This window comes from Cygnus olor, chromosome 20, assembly GCF_009769625.2.
Source record: "Cygnus olor isolate bCygOlo1 chromosome 20, bCygOlo1.pri.v2, whole genome shotgun sequence".
In the NCBI taxonomy this organism is placed as follows: Eukaryota; Metazoa; Chordata; class Aves; order Anseriformes; family Anatidae; genus Cygnus; species Cygnus olor.
Window position 1 is genome coordinate 3,571,294 of NC_049188.1, and position 21,727 is coordinate 3,593,020.

A 21,727-nucleotide genomic window follows, 5' to 3' on the forward strand; every position below is an offset into this window, starting at 1 on the left:
ACTGAAGATGCAGGTCTCTGAAGCCCTCGAAACTTTGGGCTTGAGTCCGTCCCTGTGTATGTAATTCTGCTAGCTAATGATGAACTCAGGGTTAAGGTGGTGGGATTTCTAGTGCCATGGAATATGTAGATAACATCGTAACTCTCATGTCCACTGAAGTAAGGGAGGAAAGAGGAAATGAAGGGTCTTGCCTTTATTTTTTTTTTTTTTTAGGCATGATTGAATGGGAGGGAGGATAAAACATGACAGGTGTGATCTAATTAAATCTTTAAACAAAAACTCATGTACAATTTCCTGATGCCAACCAATTACAAACATATTTCCTACCCTCCAAAATAACTGCCTCATGGTACAGCTCCTTTTACCAGTCTCTAAGCTACCAGGTATCATAGAATCATTCAGGTTGGAAAAGAGCTCTAAGATCATCTAGTCCAACCTTTAACATCGTATTGACAAGTCCACCACCGTGGGGAACTGTCCTGCTCTGCTCTGCTGTAACAGCCTGGGCAAGCCCTTTCTGGCATGTGGTTGTGGTCTGGCAGCAACCTGAGGAATGACTAATCCAGAACACTTCAGATACTCCTTGTGGAAGTACTGGAAGTAATAAGCTAACAGTTTTGTCCCTGTTTCACTAAAAGATGTCACTCAGGCCAAGGCCCCAGCCACAATTATATTACTCTAACACACACACACAGTCACAACTGGCTGAAAATCTGCCTTGCCAAACACCTCTAGTCCAGGTTCAGAGTGCACAAGTCCATGGACTTCCGTTATGCTAAGTGCTGATTAGCCTATTAACACAGTTGCCTTGAATATGAGCGTGCACTTCTCCACATGAAGAGGTCATCTGCTGTTGATAAAAGTCAATACCTTTATAATACGTTCTGCGACTGTGACAATCTTCAGGAAACAGACTGGCAAAGCAGCATTTTTCATTATTGGTTCTATTTCCCTGTGTCAGAAAGGCTTTCTGGCTTGGAAGACTGCCTTCTGTTCAGTTGCTCCAGTCACCTGCATGAGATTTCATCAGATTTGGTACCTGTGCCAGGACAGCCTTAGCAAAGAAACTGTCTTAGCATGAGTTTAAAATATCTTCCTGTGTGGCAATGTCCTTGCATGCCAAGAACTGTCCTTTGCAGTGACAATGCGCCACATTTCATCGATTGTGAGCATATGGTTTAAGTCCCCTTCCACCTTGTGGACAAGTGCTTTTAATCCTGTTTTACAGCTGATGAGCATGTTAGGGATAGCATTTACTTCTTGAAGGTCACAGCAGAGTCAGTAACCAAGACAGCAGGAGGACTTAAAGCAGTTCTTGTGATGCTCTTGGAAAAAGAAGCTGTGCCTCCCTCTAACTTCAGCCACATGGAACAATTCCCTTTCTGCTGTAGAACAGCAAATAGCTAGGAATAGTCTAGGAATACTGTGGCACAGGAGATTAACCTCAAAAGGACAGTACGTATGGGCAATGGAGGGGCTTGGAGAACCACGACGTTCTGCCTGCAGCCTCTGCCACAGCTTGCAGATAGCAAGAGCTATGCCAACACCAGCTGGCTCTGTCCTTCTGCCTATACTTAAGCAAAGCTCCTGCTGCCAACAATTAACTTGAACAGCATATTTCAAATGCCGTGAGCTTTTTGTGTAAGGACCACAATTTGTCTCAACGTGTCTGTGAACAACCAGACTGACCTTTGACATCTTCCTACATAACCTGCAGGAAATCTGCAGGTTGACTAAAGTAAGAGAACAAAACAGTAATTTGTTTGTTATAAGACCATATTTTCCATCTGCATGAAAACAGCAGCTCCCAACTGAAGAAAGCAAATCAACATTTAAAATTCAGCTAGTCCCAAGCCATTACATTCTTGTATCTGCTAGCTCCATTTATGAATTTACAAACATAGCTAGTAAACATGGGAAAACAAACAAACAAAAACCAACCAACCAACCAGAAAACAAAACAAAACAAAAAACAACAACAACAAACCACAAACCAGTTCTACAAGTAGGCTTTTTCCACCAATAAAAAACCTACTTATATTTTCACCACCTCCCAACTCTTCAGTTCCATATAAGCCATCTAATAGTCTAATCCTGTTCCATCTGCAGTTTATGCATCTTTTTCACGTCACTCTGATCTTCAGAACACACTTCATCATCACAGAGCCTCTGCATCCTAAGCTGGGCTTTTTGCTGCAAATCGGCATGCCTTCAAAAGGCTAAGGGCATCTTAGATGGGTTAAAAAAGTATTCTGAGCTTATATACCTATAGGAACTATTTAACTCATTCTTTTTTGTAAAGTTAAAAAAGCAAGCAAAGTAATCATGTTATTCCCCATAAACAGCTGAATATCAGCAGTGGGTGAACTGTTCCTCGAATATCCCCATGTGGGACTTGTGTGATTAAATCCACCAGCTGGCCCTGAAGTCCTCAGACTGGGACTCTGCTTCAATGCAGCACTGAGACAGCTTTCTAAAGTTCATGTTCAGCTTCTCTAAAAAAAAAAAACACCTTGCAGCACATCTTAAAATATTTCATGAAAGATAAATTCTTTTTAGTAATGCAAATGACCAGAGTGGAATGTGCTGTGCACTAATCCAGCCCCCCAGTTATACCTGCGACACTGTTAATGGAGGGGACTCTCTCCTATACTGACAACAGCATAAGGTCATTTGATGGGTTCCTTTCTGTCTCTAACCACTGCCACAGAAAAATCAGAGAAAGGACGGTTGACAGCTCTGTGAGTCCTTCCTCTGCCCCACATAATAGAATCTGCAAAGCAAAAATAAGGTCAGGCACTTTCAAATTGCTGCAATAGGAGAACTGGAAGATCATTTTACATCTAGTTCTAGAAAAGGCTAAAAATAAGCCTGATGTGAGGCAGGAGACAGAGTCTGAAAATGGATTATTCTCATTTTTCCTGTAATGTAATTTTCAGATTTGCCATGTTTAAGACAGCAGAAAAGGTGCATGAACTAGGAATTGTTCCTTTCGTCTTACACTATCTAGTCTGTAATAAGTATTCTCTTTGCAGGGTTTTACCCACCACTTTTAAATGAAATGTTAATTACCACTGCTACCCAGCTAGAGTTTCCTCACCTGATCAAAGGTGTTAATTTTTTTCTTACGAAATGTTTGATTTTCGGAAAGAAGAAAAACCTACTAGAGGTGTTCAAGTAATCTGATTCTTTACTAGTCTTGTAAACAAACAGGTGAACCATTTATGCTTGCAGGTCTCTCTGAAGTGATGGGTGGTAGCTAGTTAAATTCCTAAATTCTTTTGTTCTGACCAGCTGCATCAGGGCAGCTATTTATTCCTGTTTGTGTCTGCGCCAGGGATATACGCTGCAGTTGCATCCTGCTGCCTGATCTGCATTGCTGTATCTTTGGCAGAAACACCCAGCATATATCATACAGGATGCAGGGAGAGACTGAACAATTATAAACCTTGGATAGCCACCCAGAGCATCTTGATGTATGGCTGGATGGGTACAGGAAAGAACAGAAAATCTCAAGCCTCCAGGTACAAAATCAGTGATTAAATAAAAAATGATATAGGAAAAAAAAATCATTTGAGGGGTAGATTATCCGACACCTGCACAGAGTGGTGTTTCTCAGGAAAAATCTAGGTGAATTTGGGTTTTCTCTCAGCAACAACTGGAAGTAGACATTGGAGACTGGACCTGGATTACAGAACCACCCTGTGCCTGCTGCAGAGCATCTGTGGTCCCACAGGTTGGTGTCTGTGCAGAAACAGAGGAGCGTTGCACAGCAAAGCTCCTGATGCTCCTGACACTCATGCTGACTGCCCAGAAAAAAATCATCTTACGTGCTAATTACATTACAGTGATTTATATGCCCTGGCATCCAAAAGTGGTCAGAGCTTGTGGAAAGGACTTTTTAAAAAAAACTTTTCATAATGAAAAGAGCACATTCTTCCTAATTACTAGTGAAGCCACTGCTCCTAGTAAGTACTAGTACAGGCATTTCTTCTGCAGCTCTCCAGGGTGAAGCTTTGTTTTTTCATGTTATCTGCATTATGAGCAAGAAACAAGATATAGACCACAGACGTAATTCCCAGCAGTGCTGAGCTTTTACTTCCAAGTGAAGTACCTGAAGTGCTCCTGACCTCTGGAAGTTGCCTTCTGGCTGATAATTAATTATTATTATTATCTGGCCGATATTAATTAGTTATTATAATAATAATTATAGTATTTATATTAATCAGTCATTAATATATTAATAATTATAATAATTAGCTATTATTACAATTTATTATTATTAGCTGGCTGATAATAAGATTTCTGATCTGTTTCTGCAGGGCTCTGTCCTGGCAAGATACTCTCCCTGTATGTATTGTCTCCCAGAGCATCTCCAAGTACAACTCGGGTGTCATAAATTCTCATTATGCACGTAAGAGAAATATACAGCTGAAGGTAGTCATGTTTGGAAAGAAAACGACTGCTTTAGCCCTCCACCACAGCACTACAGAACAGGAAAGGACCAACAGGATAGTCGAGTGAAACCACAGCAGTAATTGTAGTGGAGTGGTTTCAAAAAGAGCTGCTATATTTATTACTACTAGTGCATAAGAGCTCTTACAGAAACTATTCTCTAACCATTTTGTCTCTCTTAGCACTTTGGAAGGGTGAGGCTAAATTTGTGTTTTAAAAATTGCACCAAAAACGATTGGATTATATTACAGAGTGATGTACTGTATCGCGTTCTCTGCTAGTCCTAAATTGACTGAAAGCCTCTTTAAGCTGTCAGACTCCTAAGACTGTATCAAAGTCACTGTAAAAGAATCAGGATTTTTTAAGAAAAGAGTTGCTATATAAAGACTTTTTTTCTGATGAGTGTTTTTGTGAGAGGGGCAGCCCTATTGACTGGAATTCCTGTGCTACAAAAGCAGTGCACAAAATAAGCCAAGAACTGGGGCAATGATAAAAGTAGCGTAAGAACACCATGAGGCACTGAAAGCCTGGAAATTCTGTTTTTGAAAGGAAACGTGGTGGAAACTGGAAAAAGCTTTACAGGAAAGTGGTGTTGCTATCCTGATACTCTGTCGTGCCTGGAAGAAGAAATTATCTCAAAGCAAACACCCAGAGACCATCACACAAAGGAACAAACAAAACTAAAACCAAAACCAAAACCAAACCAAACCAAACCAAAAAAAGAACTACTTTTCACAGAAGCACTGGAATTAAAGCAGAGAAAGCTTAATTTCCATAGGCAGAGGAGGGCTGCAGAGAGCAGCGTTACACTTCTTTGCTTCCATATTAGTTCATTAGAGGGGTCTGCGACATCTGGCCCGTACACCCTGACCCTACTGGTGATGAATGGATTTAATCTCTGGCATGTGACACTGGCGTTCGTGATTCCTGCAGGTTAATTGATTTCTTTTGGCAAAGCACAGCACGACTGACTGCAGAGAGAAAATAAGGCGTCTTGAAGAAGAAATTCTCCCATACCCAGCAAATAACAGGTAGGATATGAGAAAGGCTTGGCCAGGCAGGCAGTTATCATTGCCAAAGGTGCGCGGTGCCAAGTGCAGATGGCCTGTCAGATAGCTGGGAGATGGACACTGGGTTTGAGTCCAGCATGGAGCTCTAAGCTGCTAATAGCAAAACACTCAGTTGTCTTTTCTCTCACAGGCAGACAGGCAGCTAATAACAAATCCTCCTCCGTAAATTCGTCCAAGAAGACCACCGAACCCTGTCAGCAAGAGCAGACGGGACCCAGTCGACAGCACAGACACCATGCACATGGCAGGGAGAGAAGCCTTACTCAGCAGTTGCCACCCTTATTAAAGATACTGTCTTACTGTTCAGCAATGTGTCAAACCTGAATTAAGCTGCAGTTTCCAGAAATCTGATGGTAGGATGCCAGAGTATTTTTAACATGGGAGTGGGCATATCCAGAAAGAGTGCAGAAGTCATTTGAGAGAGATTGCTTTGTTAGCTGTTGTTTATGACAACTGCTCTCCCTCTGAGACAGATTGCACCCGTACATGTAGGATCAGTAACTGAGTAATGTAAAATTCAGAAACGAGCATGAATCAGACCAGGAAAGGGAAGGATGCTGAAAAAGAGTGCAGCAAAAGCAGGTCTGACGCCTGCATAACTAAGGTTCTTCACTAAGTAGAGCAGTGACTGGTTTGGGAGCTGGTATGCTCTGGGCATGAACAGAATACAACCAAATCTGCTCAGGCTAGACAACAATAGACAAAAATAAACACGTTTATTCAGGATAAAGGAGAGCTGTGGGATGTGATCTCTCTACTACTTACTACCCTATCACCAACTTGTGTTTTTGGCTCCCTGCTGCAATAAAAGTCACCCTGAGCACCTAGAAACTTCTGTTCATCTTGCCTTGTCCCCAAGGGATCATCACTACTTGCATGTACAGCTCATGTCTGCCATTACAGCAACAGGGCCGAAAGGCAGCCAGAGCAGTTCCCATCCTCCTGGCTCTCCAGGCGCTGGAGGCCCTTAGGAACCGATACAGGTTTCGCGTCTTCTCCAGATAATCTGCTGTACCATTGACCTCTTCTTTCTCTTAGGAGGTTCTTCCTAACGTCTAATCTCCAACTCCACTTACTGCAACTTAAAGCCTTTATATGCAGATAGTAACAAACCAGACACACATCAGTCATGCCACATCCCCAAAGCCACACCAAAGTTCAACTATGCAAGACTTAACCTTCTTACGAGATGCATGATGAGGTCTTGTTTTCTCCAGCATGTTTAAACACTTCATTATAGGTGGAATAGATACCTATAGGCACCAGGAGAGGAAAAACTTTATCTTGTATTTGTGTGTGTTAGTAAAAGGAAGGTGGAACTGCTCTTACAGGGACTCAGGACAGCATTTTGGCACTGCTTTCAAATCTCTTGCATCCATCTGATAAGATGGTGTGAGCCAGAGAGTATCACCCAAACTGTTCACACACTTGTGTCAATTTCCAAACACCTTATTTGCCTTGTAGCTGTATCATTTCTAGCGACAGTGACACGCCAGGGCCACTCTCTTCAATGTACAGCAAGGTACACTCTACTCTCTTGGTCTGCACAATTATCACAGGCTGCTAAAACGTCCACATTGTGTTTTTTTGCCCCACGTATCTACATCTGTGTCATTAAACTGATACAAACACTCGTGCGGTGAGATCTACATGGGTGAAGCTCAGTCACACAAAGTTCCTGTTGCTGTGGATGTCTGATGCAGCACTGCTGCTACAACAGCACATCTACGCCGTTGTTCCTCTACCACTGCAAATGGCTCTCACAGCTGTTTCGCAGGAACAATAAGCTCCTCCTCCTCCCAGTGGGAGCAAGGTAAAGGCAACCTCCAGTCAACTCCAGACTAGTCACCTGCCCGCATATTCAGCATGCCATTATACACAGGTACTCTTATTGTTCAACAATTAGGAGAAAGAGACTAACCCCAGGAGTGTGTATGTCATGTGGAAGCGTCTTCTGAATTACTGTAGTTGCCAACCGTGAGGTGGTCCGAATCGGTTTCTTTACTGCAAAACAGTAGCTTTTTTTTACAAGCTGTAACAAGGGACTGGGTAAGACTATCTTTAGTACAGTGACCCTTGAGCGCGTGTGTCCCCACATACACAGCTTCCTTCCTTCTTGCCTGCTGTGCTGTAGATTAGAGGTAGCGAGCGGGACACAGGGGGCTGAGATGGGACTCTGGGCTCAAAGCTGACCACCAAGCTCTGTAAGGTATCTCTTGCTGTCCACCTAGCATTCCACAGGTCCAGCACACAGCAGCCCCTCACAGATGGCCTGGCCTGTGGCATGCTCACATAAGGGTAAAAGGGGTCTGTGATCGTAAGTGCTGTGCTCCCCTCCAGGTTGTAAGCCAGTCACAGATCCACCAGAGCAGAAGCGTGTAAAGGATGCCCAGCCAGCATGACCCAAGCCCCTGTGCTTCGTGCAGCCTCATGCACTCTGCTGAGCTGAGGTTCTTACCATACAACCTGACATCCTTTACCTGGAAGGACCAAGGCCCAGGGAAAGAGTACAAGCATAAGAGTTTGAGAGAGAAAACAGGCTTTGGTACTTCCCCATTTGCAATTGCCAGGTTACTCACTGTTGTTCAGCTTTGGCTCGGTCACTTAGGAAGAAGAGGGCTGTGGCCAGGAAAAACATCCCTCCTAGGACAACGACAAATGGGCAGAGCATGAGTGCATACCCCAAGCTGAGGAACTCCCAGAGCGGGGACTCCTTTGTGCTTTGTCGTATCAGGTCTGAGATCTAGAAGAGAAGAGCAAAAAAGTTAGTCACGTAGATGAAAAATAGACATGATAATACCAAGGGAACACAGCTCCCTAAACAACCACCCACTGAACATGTGCACAACGTTTAAAATGGAAGAGTTTGTTCACGACAGGCTGAATGCCCTTTGCGTGCTTTAGCCTTCCACATGCAGTTATTCTGCACCCTGGAGCCCGGGCACCTCTCGCTGTGAGCAGCATGGCAAGGTTCCCCTCTCCCCGCCATTCTTCTGGCCCAATCTGTTATTCGTCCCACAGCCCTCTCCACCTTCTCCCTAGCTACCTCAGTGATTGAATCAGCGGGTGTCTAACCTCGCAGTGTTTAAATTGTTACGAAAAGCTCTTGCTAAAGCTCAGTAATATTTAATGTGCGTCTGCAACTAAGACAATCACATTTTAATATTGACTGTCCAGCAAACAACTACCCTCTATAAATCAAACAGAGGTAGCAGCAGTAAGGATGAGTCCCAAGGCATTGGCTATTTAAATGTCCAGTTCTGGCTTTGTCTGTGACCTTTTGTTGAGGCAGAAATGCCAGTTGATACCAAAAGACTGCAGGGAATTTGCAGCATAAACTCCTGTGGCCGTGCACACATGCAAATCAGTTCTAGAAACAGTCAAAGCTTGTGCAGCATCTCCTAAACTGCCACGCTATTGCTGATGAGAAAGGTGCATGTAGCAAAATCTGACACTGAAAGCTTAAATCTAGACAAACTACAGCTAAGTGAAGTGATAAAATGTGATAAAAAATGTGATAAAAAAGTGAAAAAAAAATAAACAGGAGAAAGCACCGATTCACAGCCCTGCAGCCAACTGCATTGACCTGGGAGGTAAATGTGTGCGTAGAGATGCCTCAGAGGGGTGAAGCTCAGCAGAAGGTCACAGAGAGATGACACGCAGGGAGACACCAATGAAGAGGTCACGGTGTGTGCTTTAAAGGCTCTGTAGCAGGGAGACTCTTTGGAGCACTGGTGGCCTCTGTGTCTTAATATCCTCCTCATTACTCAGCCTGGCTCCAGCTCCAGTGAAGGGAAGGAGAAGCAGCCAGCCTGATGCAGGAGGGGAAACTACTCTGCACACGGAAGAGCAGAAGACTGGCTTTCATGACAGCAATGTCAAGCAGAGACAAGTGAATAAACACAGGAAGAGTGTATCTACAGAACTGATTGAAGGTTTTTAGCCAGACTTCTCTGTTTCATTCCCTGCTCTAGAAAGGAGGAGGAGAAAATTTCAGTGCTTCAGATATAGCGAAGGAAGCATTCCTGGCCTCTCAAAGAGAACGTCATTCACATTGTATAACACACACACAGAAAAACAGGAGCATTAGCACCAAGTCCCAGGTGAGAACTGATGGCTAAAAAAGTCCTTAGACTGAAAGAGAAACAACAGTGGCTAATAATCTGAGAGACATTAAAAAATTAGCAAAAAGACTTGAATGTGAAAAGAATGCACCCCCAGGAAATCAACAGAACATGCACTTCACCCAGAAGACAGGGACCTCAGCTGGTAATCTATTCCCTCTTGTATCCAGACACCTTAGTTCCCCACATTTCCCTTTCTCTTCATTATGAACCAAAATTCCATATTCAATCAGCTCCTCTGTGTGCAATAGCCAGAACTGAGGCTATTCTACAACAGAAATTGAGAAATTTCATTATTGGGAATGGATCCAATTATCCTCCGAAAGGAGCAGGCAATAAATCACTCAGCAAATTGACATGATAGATCAGCTACAGGTGATGAAAAGCCAGGCATAGGTGACGTGACATTCTAGGCTAAAAACAGCTTTGAAAATGTAGTCTCCAACAAATAAAACTCCCAATACACCTTGCCCCACACTTCTAATTATGCCTTCTAAGGCATCATATTGACCTTTTATACCAACAGGTCTTGGTAATGTTAATTATTGTACCTTTGCCATTTTTAACCCAACAGAATCTTAAGTGCATGTTTTAGGAACAGCAGTGTTTCCTCCCATCCAAGGTAAAATTCCATCCATCCAGCCCGATGGATTTCTCACCTCGGTTTCCTATAGTCCTCTCACCAATCTCTTAATTCTGGAACTTTTATCAGGGCTCAGATACTGTTTTTGCTGTTAACTTGCAGTCACTATTCTGTGTCGTTCTGTTCTACTCAGTACAAGCCACCTGCTAAGGCTGGGACTTTGGCATCTCCTCTCCAGAGGACACAGGACATTATTACAGACTTGTGCTCCAAGAACGACACACAGTTTGCCAAATGATCTGCTCTGGCCTGTCAATTTTTGGCTTGCAGACTCCTTGCAATGATGGGACTCTGAGTTGTCTAACTGTGATCTGGCAAGACCCAATCTAGAATCATTTTCAGTGTCTTCTCTCCATCATGAGTAACAAAAAGCAGATGCTGCATGCACAGTCAGTTCCAGTTCTTCAGCAAGGAGTCAGGTACAGGATTGCTTTTCTTGCTCTGCCAATTGGTAAGTGGCAAAAAACTCCAGAACATTTATCCAAAACCTGGGAGTGGAAAGTGAGTGAGCTCTCCTGCTGCTTTGCAAGTTTTGCAAGGATCTGATAACATCTTAAGCATGAAAGTTCACATCTTCTTTTCCCTAAGATAGGTCTCGGACCAAGAGGAATGACTTTGCTAAATACACTTCGGATCACGGTGTTTTTATAAGAGAACACAACCAACATGTGTTCAGTGGGCGGCAAGCAGCTGGATGGAGTCCAGCTAGAGAAAATGCCCACTTTCTGGAGAACAAACAGTACAGCACCAAGGGGCCTGATCCCCAAATCCCAAATCTCTGCTTGTGTCTCAGTCTGAGTGCAGAAGACAGCGAAGGGAAACTTTATTACCTTTCTCTGGAAGCATGTATTGTATTTTTTGGACCAATGGATGTTCAGGTATGCTGAAGCTCTACAGCAAAACACCTTGCTCCTGTGTTACTCTCCCTCCTGAAGAGCAGGAGCAGTTAAAGTCATTCCCTAATTGTACAATGTAATGGCAATCATCATCTCACTTGCCCTCTCTTATTGCTGAGTGGTACATCTTAATTCCTCTGCAATTGCTTGATTTTTCTACATTTCTGGCTTTGCCTTTTGGACACAAATCTTGCTACATAAAATGATATTTCCACTGCAGTATCTGGCACAAATACCCGATTTTTATTAATACCAATCTGATACAAGCCAGGTTCTCTCTGGCTCCTCTCTTCAGCACGATTCCTTAACACAGCACCCTTTGTAACCCCACAGTTTCACCACAGATGTGTGGGGCTCACCCTCTCTGAATTCAGATGCATGTGAAAGGTTGTTTTCCCCCCCCCCCCCCCTCAAAATCTAATATGAATGCAAGTGAAGACTAGCGACAAAAAATAAGGGATTTTGTAAAGTAAAAGTAAACAATTTGCCGAGCCTGTGGGGGAGCACAAACATTTGCACTGTGCTTAATGGCATGAGAAACACATTATAAAAGAGGAACTAAACCCAACTATTTTGTGATACTAGCTCTGAAAACTGCAGAAAGATAAAGGAATTGCATTCTAAAACTTGTTTCAATTTTAACATTGGCATGTCTGGATGTTGGAGGACTAAAAGTCAAACATCCTGTTAATCTTAATTGTGCCCTTCTGAGATCAAAGCCAGATTTGTTACATGGCTGGTGACAATATCAATAGCCTGCATTTGTGCACGGTACCTGGGTTTGCCCCATCATGACTTGTAGCAAGAATTCCTGCACTGCTTCCCCTGTGTTAAGCTCATCAGTTTATACCCTTTGACTCCTCCCAGGATCAGCAGACTTCATAAATAACTGGTGCTTCCTTAAAAGGGCCACAGAAAATTAAAAAAATCAATCAAGTGCTGCACTTTCAATGCTAACAAATGGACTTTGTGTGTCTGTTGGGTGTTAGAGCAACATTTGCCTCCTGACAACATTTGACCTAGCCAACAGGAGAGGTTTGGAAGACTATTTTCTCCATGTCATTAACTGCCTTTCTCTCCAGGTCTGGGCTGCTCAGGGATTTTGTAAGGCAATGCCAGACTTTCTTCTCTCCTAGCAGGAGATGCCTTGTACCACGGGCAACATGGAATCAAGAAACATGGCTCATGTTAGGATACATGTACTGAAATGTGCAGGGGTGGGTGATGCCCACTTAGGTGCAGAAATCAGGTCTGTGGCAGAGAACTGCAGTTTGGGAGCACACCTTTAGCAGTATCCCTGACCCCTGCACTCTCATTTCTTTGCAGGATGGATATCCACCACCATCTTCCCTGCTGCCGACTGGAGCAACGTGATGCTTGGCAGCAGCAAGAAGGACCGGCACCTTCCCCCATATTGCAGATACCTCATTCTGAAAGGTGCTCAGCACCATGTAAGCTTTGTGGCCATGCTGGGAGTTTACAGGGTCTTTGGAACTTGAGAAAGAAGCCACTTAGGTGAGATTTTTAGTGCACTGAAAAGAAGTGACAGAGCAGATGGGACAGAGCTTGAAATACTTGAGTGGAACAAAGATCAGCTCGGAGTTTCTGGGTTTGCTTTAATTAGATTCTTTTACATACTTTAAACATCCATTTATCAAAAATGCTGAGAAGCTGCACTTCTAACCAAAGTCACAGGGAATGACAGATGCACAGCACCTTTTTCTTCTGGAAAAGAAAATGAGGCTGTGAACCCTTGGCAAAGACTGTTTTATATAAGGGAAGTCATTTGGTTATTTTTTTTAGGACAGATTTAAATCTTGTCTGTTGATGAGTCAGCAGAAGTGGAAAGCTTGTTATGTCACTGAAATGAAATAAATCCTGTGCGGATTGATTTCCAGGTGCTTAATTCTCCCCTTTTTTGCAACTGACAGCCATGTCAAAGATTTGGCCTTTCCATGCACTATGAAAAAAGCTTTTAATTACTCAGCTCAGCCAGGACCAGAGAAATCCTCAACGTAAAGTTACTGCTTGAAGAAATAGTTAGTAAGGATGAGGGTCTGGGGACAATTTTCCTTGCAATATTTCCTTAAAACATGTGTATCAGATGTTGGACTGCGAGAGCAAACCCCACTTTACCCACCACAGTCTGGGTCATATTGCAAGTATGATTGTGGGGGAAGACTGCAGGAGCGATACTTTGGGGCTAGAGAACACCACTCGAAGCAGCTGGCACTCAGTAAAGATACAAGGAACAATCAAAACCGTGAATGTGCCTCCCATGCCACCTGCTCTCTCCATTAGGCGATGGAAGATGCTGCCTAGATGCACTCAGATATGCTATAAATATTACAACTGTACGCTACGATCCTACAAAAAGTCACTCACTACACCAGTACCCTGAGCTGTGCTCCCCCAGCCAATACTCCTCCCGAGCACCAGCACACTGCTGTTACGGGTTCATGACCGCGTGGCAGGGAAAGAAACAGGGGTAAAAACCAACTTCTGGTCTGATCCCTCAAATGCAGTGCCACTGGGCAGGGGACAGATCTCAAGAAGCAGGATTTGATTCATCATTACAGGCAATGCTCGCTGAAAACTTGATTCTGCTCTCAAAGGGTGCAAGCCCTGAAAAATGAACAAGCTGTCAGGCAGACACACACCAAAAAGTGTCCTCGGCAAAAGGGAGGTGGCCTTCCTGGAATGGGACTAGCTGCAAAAGGCAACAAGACAGAGACCTCTGTTCCACCCTTAACCACACAACAGCAGTGGAATAGCTCCTGATAGTCCATAAACCAGAGCGATGCTAGGAGAGTAACTTGCACGTTTGTCTGTTTTAGTATAGCAGAGTAAACTGGAGAGAATGTTATTGCAGAGTAGCCGTGTCCGCAGATCTACTCTGGAGTAGCCATAGTATTTTAAACCATAAAATAGGAGTTGTAAACCATAATACATGAATTCAGCTTCCTCAAGCAGGCAAGCCTTTTCATGTAGAAACTCTCCTTCCTATACCTACATATTTACTTGGATGGGTAAACATCTTTAAAAGCAAATCACCAAAAAGGCCGTCTCAAACTGGGACAAGAAGGCTGTTATATCTACACCTCCAATTATAACTTTCATTAAAGAAGTGTCTCAGATACTGCATTCCCTACAAAGTTTCTTCCCCTTAATCAAATGCTGATGTGCCTTCTTGATACTCTGCACCAGTGATAATTAACACTGTTCTGCTAACTACTTGCTAAAGGAAGGTCATTAGCATTCCTGCTATTTAAGTAGCTCATTAGATCTAGTTTATCAACCTACTCGCATAAGAAAGCTGGGGGAGAAAAGTGAAGGGTGACAACTGATAGGCTTATTCGTAATTTTTTTTTCTAGATAATAAAATTGCACAAAACCCCTTCAAAACTAAGCAGAACAGCTCACACTTGCTTACAATTAATTATGAGGTCACCCACACTCAGATCTGGTTTTCAGAAGGGGACTGTTAAATGAGAAGATGCCTGTCCAGGCACTTATGGGCTGTGCTGCCAGGAAAAACAGCGTGCTCAGGCACGGCACAAACACACTCCTTGCCAGACGTGGTCTGCTGTCCCCACACCGCTTGGCTGGAGGTTGTGTCCCTCTGGTAAATCTGAAGAAGTGGCAGCCAAGGAGGTCAGGCCATGGGGGTACCCCCACCAGCTCGGCACAGGGAGCAGCCTTCAGCCCAGCAAAAGGTACTGGTTGTGGGATGCTGACCACCAGCACTTTAAAGCCCCATTCTTCGCACCTTGATGCTGCCAGGTGATGGATACAGACAGGTTTCAGTCTCCAGACCTGATGGATGGTTGTGCAGGGTAGATGTGGAAGAATTTAATAAAGCAGAAGAGACACCAGCACCAGAACAGCCAGGACAGTGTGTGCCCACAGCAGCAATTTCCCTGGCACATTCAGAGCCTGCAGCAGGTGCCTGCCTCTCCTCACAGCCAGGACAAGAAGCAAGGCGAGTGTGGAAGAGGAAAATGCTGCTGTGCTCACAGAGAAAGCAAATGGCAGACTTGGAGGAAGAAAAGCCAAAGTACCAAGACATGGGGGGTCTAATACATAAAACAGGGGAAATTACTTCAAAAATAAAGCATGGAGTTATACTCTAAGTTGTTAAATGGGAATTATTTAAATTCGGCAGGTTATCGCAAAGGTCCTGAAAAAGCTACAGTTATATAGGAATAAAAACTGTCTCATCTAATGAAATACTGCAGCAATGCCTATTCTTATTTGTGAATGAACAGGCAGCACTGATTTATAGGAATTGATCTCTGTGTTTGGCAGGTTGTAAAAGCTTCTGCAAATTATAGCTGCCACCCTCGGACTGCATTTGCATAGCTTCTTTGTAAGACAATCTTAATCCTTTTTACCATAAGAAAAGTTATCAATATTTAAAGAGACATGAAAAACAACCACACATACACGCTTCCTTCCACTTAGCTTTTAAACACTAGCATATATTTGTCACTTTTGGTGATTCTAAGAAACTGCTTAAATGCAAAGCATTCATCAGATGTAACTGCACTGCAAGATTTGGAAGTGGGGGAGATTACAGAAAAATGTGAGTCTGACCTTCAACTTTTACAGCACACCACAGAGCAAGGGAGAAATCACACATGTGAGGCTGCAGCTGTTAAGTACTTTTCTATGCTCTACATGAGGATTATAAGATCAATACAACATTTATTGGTATCCAGCAAACAGAGACAACTGGCTGACACAGCTTAGTCCTACAAGGACGTGAGTATCTGATTCTGTACTAAGGGCACTGCTGGAAGGAATCTTATTGTGTACTCTCCCAAAACTGTGTAAGATTCCAGCTTTATTTGGAGCTGTTTAAGGAAAGGTTGAACGTGGTGCTTAGGGACATGGTTTAGTGGGTAATATTGTTGGTAGGGAGACGGTTGGACCAGATGATCTTGGAGGGCTTTTCCAACCTTAATAATTCTGTGATTCTGTATTTGGATCAAAACATTGCTCTTTTAGTGAGGGAGACTCAGGTGGAAGTTGTAAGCAGTCAGAAGAAATGGCAGATCTTGAGGGTCTCAGATCACTCACCCTGAGTGATCAGGAGGCTGAATTTCACTGGTTCTAAGCGTTTCTGTTACGTCAGTTTGTTTAACTTATCTTGCCTTCTCCCTCTCTCTTTCAAGAGCTGCACTGGGGTGTTGGCCTGCTACACAATGTCCTCAGGCTGGGGATTCCCAGGACCATGGGAACTGGACTCCCAACTTCCTTTGAAGTCACCAGGAGATGGTTCCTTAGCTCCTATAGCCTGCCTTGGAAATCCTAGATCCGAACCATTTTTGTAACTTGTCCAAGTGAGATTTCTATGCTGCATGCAGGTCTCCCGCCCACTGCTCAGCTGGATGATTCCAGTGGCAAAAGCCTGCAGACTTGAACAATTAATTTGCGAGCTTGTCTTAGTGGAAAATTTGTCTGCTTGTCCTTTCACTATGAACAGCATTTGTTTTCCTGTATCTGAAAGCTCCAGTTGACCTTTCAGCCCAAGTAGTGCAGGAGCATGAGTCAGCCGAGCCAGCCCAGAGGCTACAGAAGCGGGTGCCGGTGCCTCCCGTGCCACGAGTGCTTCCCTCCGGCTCCCTGCAGAGGAGGCTTGTACTTGGAGAGCCTCCTCCTGAGCAAGAACCGCCCAACAACTACAGCATTAGAAAAGAGTAATTCAAAATTGTAATTAATATTTTCCCACTCTAAAGCAAGCCCAAGGCAGCCATTAAACTGGGTTTAAGCATCTTTCAGGCAGGCAGCCTTAAGTAACTCACAACTTGCTTGGTGTCTAAACACCAGAAGGGCAAGGCACATTTTTTCTACAACCAAAGTCCCTTTCTGTTTGTGACACTCAAGAGCCCTAGACAACGTTCAAGATGAATTGCAATCATTCAGGGTCCTGGCTGTTCCACCTGGACGTCCCTGTTATGTAACAAGAAGAGGGAACACACAGCAGCCACCTGGGAGCCTCGCCTGCATCCGAGACCCTGCCCCTCATCCCTGACACCCATCTCAAAAAACCACAAAGCCATCTCTCCCAGTGTCTCCTTTGTTCTCACCACTTTCAAATACATTCTAAAATAAGATCATTTCTCCTGGGGTGCCCAGAACACTGAAGTAAATAAAGACTAAGCCAAATCGTATATATTTGTTCTCTTGAGACGTCTCTCATTTCTTTGATCCATTCAGTCTTATCTATATTTGCCTTTTCATGTCAACTTCAGAGGGCTACAGAGCAACTATATTGTTTTGGGGAGCTAGCATTCAAGTGTAAATATTATGTGTGTATATATAAATATATATGTTAAACACAAATAAATATATATATATATATATATACACTCATGAGTGAGCATGGGATGAGTAGAAGAGAAGTGGTCGTTAAAAGAAGGTCCACAGCAGCCAGCATTACTGAGCAGCAAGAGCACATCAGGTGCTCTCTCTCAGGTGTTGAGACTAATTAAAGTCCCAGATACATCGCTGGAAAACTGTAGCACCTTCAACACAACACGAGCAGTATCACTTAAGGCTTTACATGGAGGTTGCTGTATTTTATAAACGATGATATATATTCTCTGAAATGCAGTGCATTAAACACAACAGAAGGTTTCAAGGGAAAGAAATTACCCCAGTATATCTAGATTTCTTTCATTACATTTCCCAAGCCTTATATTTTCAGCTAGGAACATTCTCTGATTGCCTGTTTTTCGAGCAGGGACTTTTGTTTTACTCTGCACTAGGGCAATGGTGGCATAATAAGAGAGGTCTCAAGTCAAACCAAGGCCAACAAGTGCAGCAGTAACAGAAAGGAATATAACTAATACAAAACAAAATATGCACACCAGAAGGAATACTAATAACCCCTACCACCACCACCCCTGTTCCAATCTGATTCCTAACGGACCGCTGTCTATACCACAGAGCAGCCAATCTCACTTTACAGTGCAGTCAGTGAGTTTTACAAATGCCCTAGGCTAAACAGATTTAGAAGCTCACTTCTTGTGCACAAGTGTTCTTCCCAAGTTTGAATTGTGGCCCACAGATAACAAAAGCGTGTAAAAAAGTTGCATTGCACTGCACCACTTCCCATTCTGCTGACAAATACAGGCCACCCTTCCCTAGCATAGTTCAGCTTGGCATGTTAGGGAAACAGTCAGTAAACAAACACAAACATGGGCACACAACCCTGCCGAAACCTGCTGTGAGCACTTACAAATCCAATCAGATAAGGACTGCCAGCATCTCCCAGGAGGTGTGAAGTGAAGCTCTGCAAGGCCACTGCGGTTGCACGGCGCGTTGGGATGACCACATACTGCGAAGAAGAAAGGGAAAGAAAAATAAATACATGAGGAAACTCAACTAAAGAATCCAGCTCTCTTGTATTGCTTAATTAATGCAATTTTTTGGGGAATTAATTTTCCAGAAAAAAAAAAAAAGGATTCCACATTTGAGAGATAACAGACACATTAGGGAAATTTTCCAGAGCCAAGATATTGTCGTGTGGTCTCCACTCCTCTAACAGGACATAACACCCTCAGCTAGGTCACGCAATATTAGTCTGACTACACAGGATCAATGGAAAACATGAATTATTTCCTGATTAAGGGACCAGAGCCTGCAGAAAACAGAACTATAACCATGGAAGGGAATGGAAGATTAAAAAAGAAAACAAACTAAACCAAAACAACAAACCCCGGTCCTGTGGAAAGATCTTTGTTTTATAACATACATTTAGAAAGAGAAAAAAATGTTTCCTGCATAAAAGTTGTGAAAGAAGCTGGCTAAGAACATCACCACATCCTCATATCCTGGTTTAGAAATTGATCCTGTCTTGATTTAAAGACTGTAAGTAGCAAAGAATTCCTAAATCCAAGTGAACTCTGTTTCCACTCCTGACCACTGTCTTGTTCTGCCTTTTTCTGTTTCTTTGGAGAGCTGCCTGCCCTGCCAGAAATGACTGGTTTTGTGGAGCACGATCCTTTTTACTCTTCCACATTCTCTCTAATGGACTGCTTTTAGCTTTTCTTCACAAGGCCTGTCTTCCCAGGCTTCAACTCCTTCTTGCAATGCCTTCCTGAAGTCGTTTATTAATTAAATGTGACATTTCAGGACTGGCATGTCCCCTGCTAGAACACACACAGATGAATTTGCCTTAGCTGGCTGAGTCAAGGAGAACTAATTGCTCAACAGCGACCTACCTCAGGGCACAGAGTCTGAAGCGCTGCTTCAGTGCTCATCACACACTCTTGGAGTGGCCCTTGGAGTGGTCTGCAGTGGGAAGAGTTAACTGTAACAAAAGAACTGAAGCACCACCCAGAAAATCCACAACAGAAGAGAATTTGTGCCTCTTTATAATGATCATCTCATCCCAAGCACAGGCAATTGGGAATGATGGGTAAAATTAGATTAAATGCTTTTCATTAGATCTTTCCGCATATGCCTTGAGAAAGACACGCCACTTCTTTCCTTACTGGGTTGACAAAGCTGCAAATGCACACTGCTAATGCACACTGATGCCACGTATGAAATGGGTACCCTGTTAAACTTCTGTGGTGCATCAGAAAAGCAAATGATCAGATCCACAGCAGCCACCTGACTACGGATGTCAGACACTGGCCTCCTTTCGCATCAAAGAGCTCAAAGCGGACTTGAAGGCTCACAGAAATCCCAAGAGGAAAATCAAGGTCTAGACTTTATTAGAGACACAGAGACATACTGAAGGTCACACTGTGAAACACCAGGAGAGCCACACAATTCATTACCATTCCCCAAAGACGCAAGGTAATGGGTACAACCTGGATAGATTAGACAAAATAAAACACAAAAAAATGAGTTACTGTTCTTTCCACCTGGCCCCAGGTCACACAGGTGCAGTGAGAGGCATTCTGCAAGAGCTCTTTGAGAAAAAGGCATTTGAGAAAATAAACTGAAACTCTATTTAATTCAAGAGGCTAGAGTTGTGTAGATCTTTGAAAGAGTGAATTTTAAACTTGTGTTAAAATTTTTTTTTGCACTCTACACTTTATTGTAACAAAGCTGGAGAAGAAAGCTTGCCTGGCTCTATATTGTTTCCCTTTTCTTAGTGAAATGACTAAGGAAATTGTAAATCTATTCAAAACTTACCATTTTCAATGAGTGACAGTGAATTAGAGCCAACTGGAGAAAAAAGCTTGAATGATTGCTGTATCGTGTGTGTGTGTGTGTGTGTATATATATACACATGAATACACACACATACAATTATACATAATTTTGCGTGTACATCTGTATTATGCATCAATACAGTTCTGCAAGTAGTGGCACAATTTCCAACAAGTTTTCAGTTTGCCATCAGTTTTCCTGATGGCAGAAACCATCAATATGGTTTATCAGTAAAAAGCACCAAAACACTTGGTAAACTTAGCCTGGAATTCAAGTGACAAAAACCAAACCAAACTAAACCCATCCGATCATTCAACAAGCAAATGAACATGAAATTTTTTCCTCCTCTAAAAAGATGTTAAAAAATGAGATGTTAAATTGTTAAAATGTTAAAAAGATGAGGAAAAAAGGCTTAAACCAGCATCTCCAAGACACCAAAACGTACTCCACCCTATCCCTGCTTAGAAAGCATTTTATTCCGATAGGGAGGAAGCAGCTGGTAGCAAACACTAGCCACTGTTCTAGGAAGGCAGCAGTAAATTACAACCTTAAAGGGGCATTTTGATACTAAAATAGACATAAATTCAAACCAGACCAGGCCTGGTTCGACCATCCCACAGAAACTGGAGGTGGGAGAGCCACAGCGGTCTAGGCGGAAGCCCGTGGGATCGCCCTGGCTCATCTCTGCCTCCAGGTTCAGAGCAGGCAGCACACAGGATGGGTGGGAAGGCTGACCAAGCGGCTCTGGCAAAGCTCTCCTCTCTAAATAGAGGCTCAGAAAGGGCACGGTTTGCTGCTGACATTCCCTTCCTGTAGAGAAACCAGCAGAATGAGTTGGTCTGAAACCAGCTCACCAGGAAAGCCAAGGAGAGATCACCCTTCTCCCAGCAGAAGGCCTTGTGCCAAACAGGTAAGGTCTGATGTTTGTCTGATTGTGAGAGAAAACTATGCTCTAAAATAATTGCTGCTCTTTCTAGGTAACACAGTAATCTTGAGGGCAACACACTGGTCTCTTTCATCCCCAAAGGCAAAGAAAACTCAGGTGAACCCCATCCCAGCAGAGCTGGGGAACAGCCCGGGTGTTCAGGACAGGCAAAGGCTGTGCTCAAAGTAAAGCAGCCTGAGAGCCCTTCGTGCACGCTGACAAGTCACTGCCAGACACCGTCTAAAAAGGAACTTTTACATGAAGTAAAAGGAGGCTGATCTGGTCTCCACATCGCAGCACGTGTGGAAGTACACATCCATCTACAACCCCTGGCCCAAAGGAGAACCACAGCAATGCCACCAGGCACAGCCTTCCTGCTCAGAGCTGCATCCAGGTGCCCCAAGCAAGCTGTGCACCTCCATTCGTAAGTGTTTCCCTCC

General features: G+C 43.4%; 1 protein-coding gene across 3 annotated transcripts in view; it reads right to left on the bottom strand.

Moving 5' to 3' along the window:
• SPNS2 (sphingolipid transporter 2) overlaps positions 1 to 21,727 on the bottom strand; it is a 135,976-nt gene that overhangs the window by 13,645 nt on the left and 100,604 nt on the right. For 2 of the 3 annotated variants that reach the window (XR_005813975.1, XR_005813974.1), the window contains 3 exons: positions 18,435 to 18,533; positions 8,105 to 8,268; positions 7,447 to 7,529 (listed from right to left, as the gene is read on the bottom strand). Coding sequence is in view for 1 of the 3 variants with exons in the window: in XM_040532544.1 (XP_040388478.1) it covers positions 8,105 to 8,268; positions 18,435 to 18,533 (263 nt within the window). In the remaining 2 variants the exon portion in view is untranslated. The remainder of the gene's footprint in view (positions 1 to 7,446; positions 7,530 to 8,104; positions 8,269 to 18,434; positions 18,534 to 21,727) is intronic. The other variant, XM_040532544.1, reaches the window with a different exon arrangement.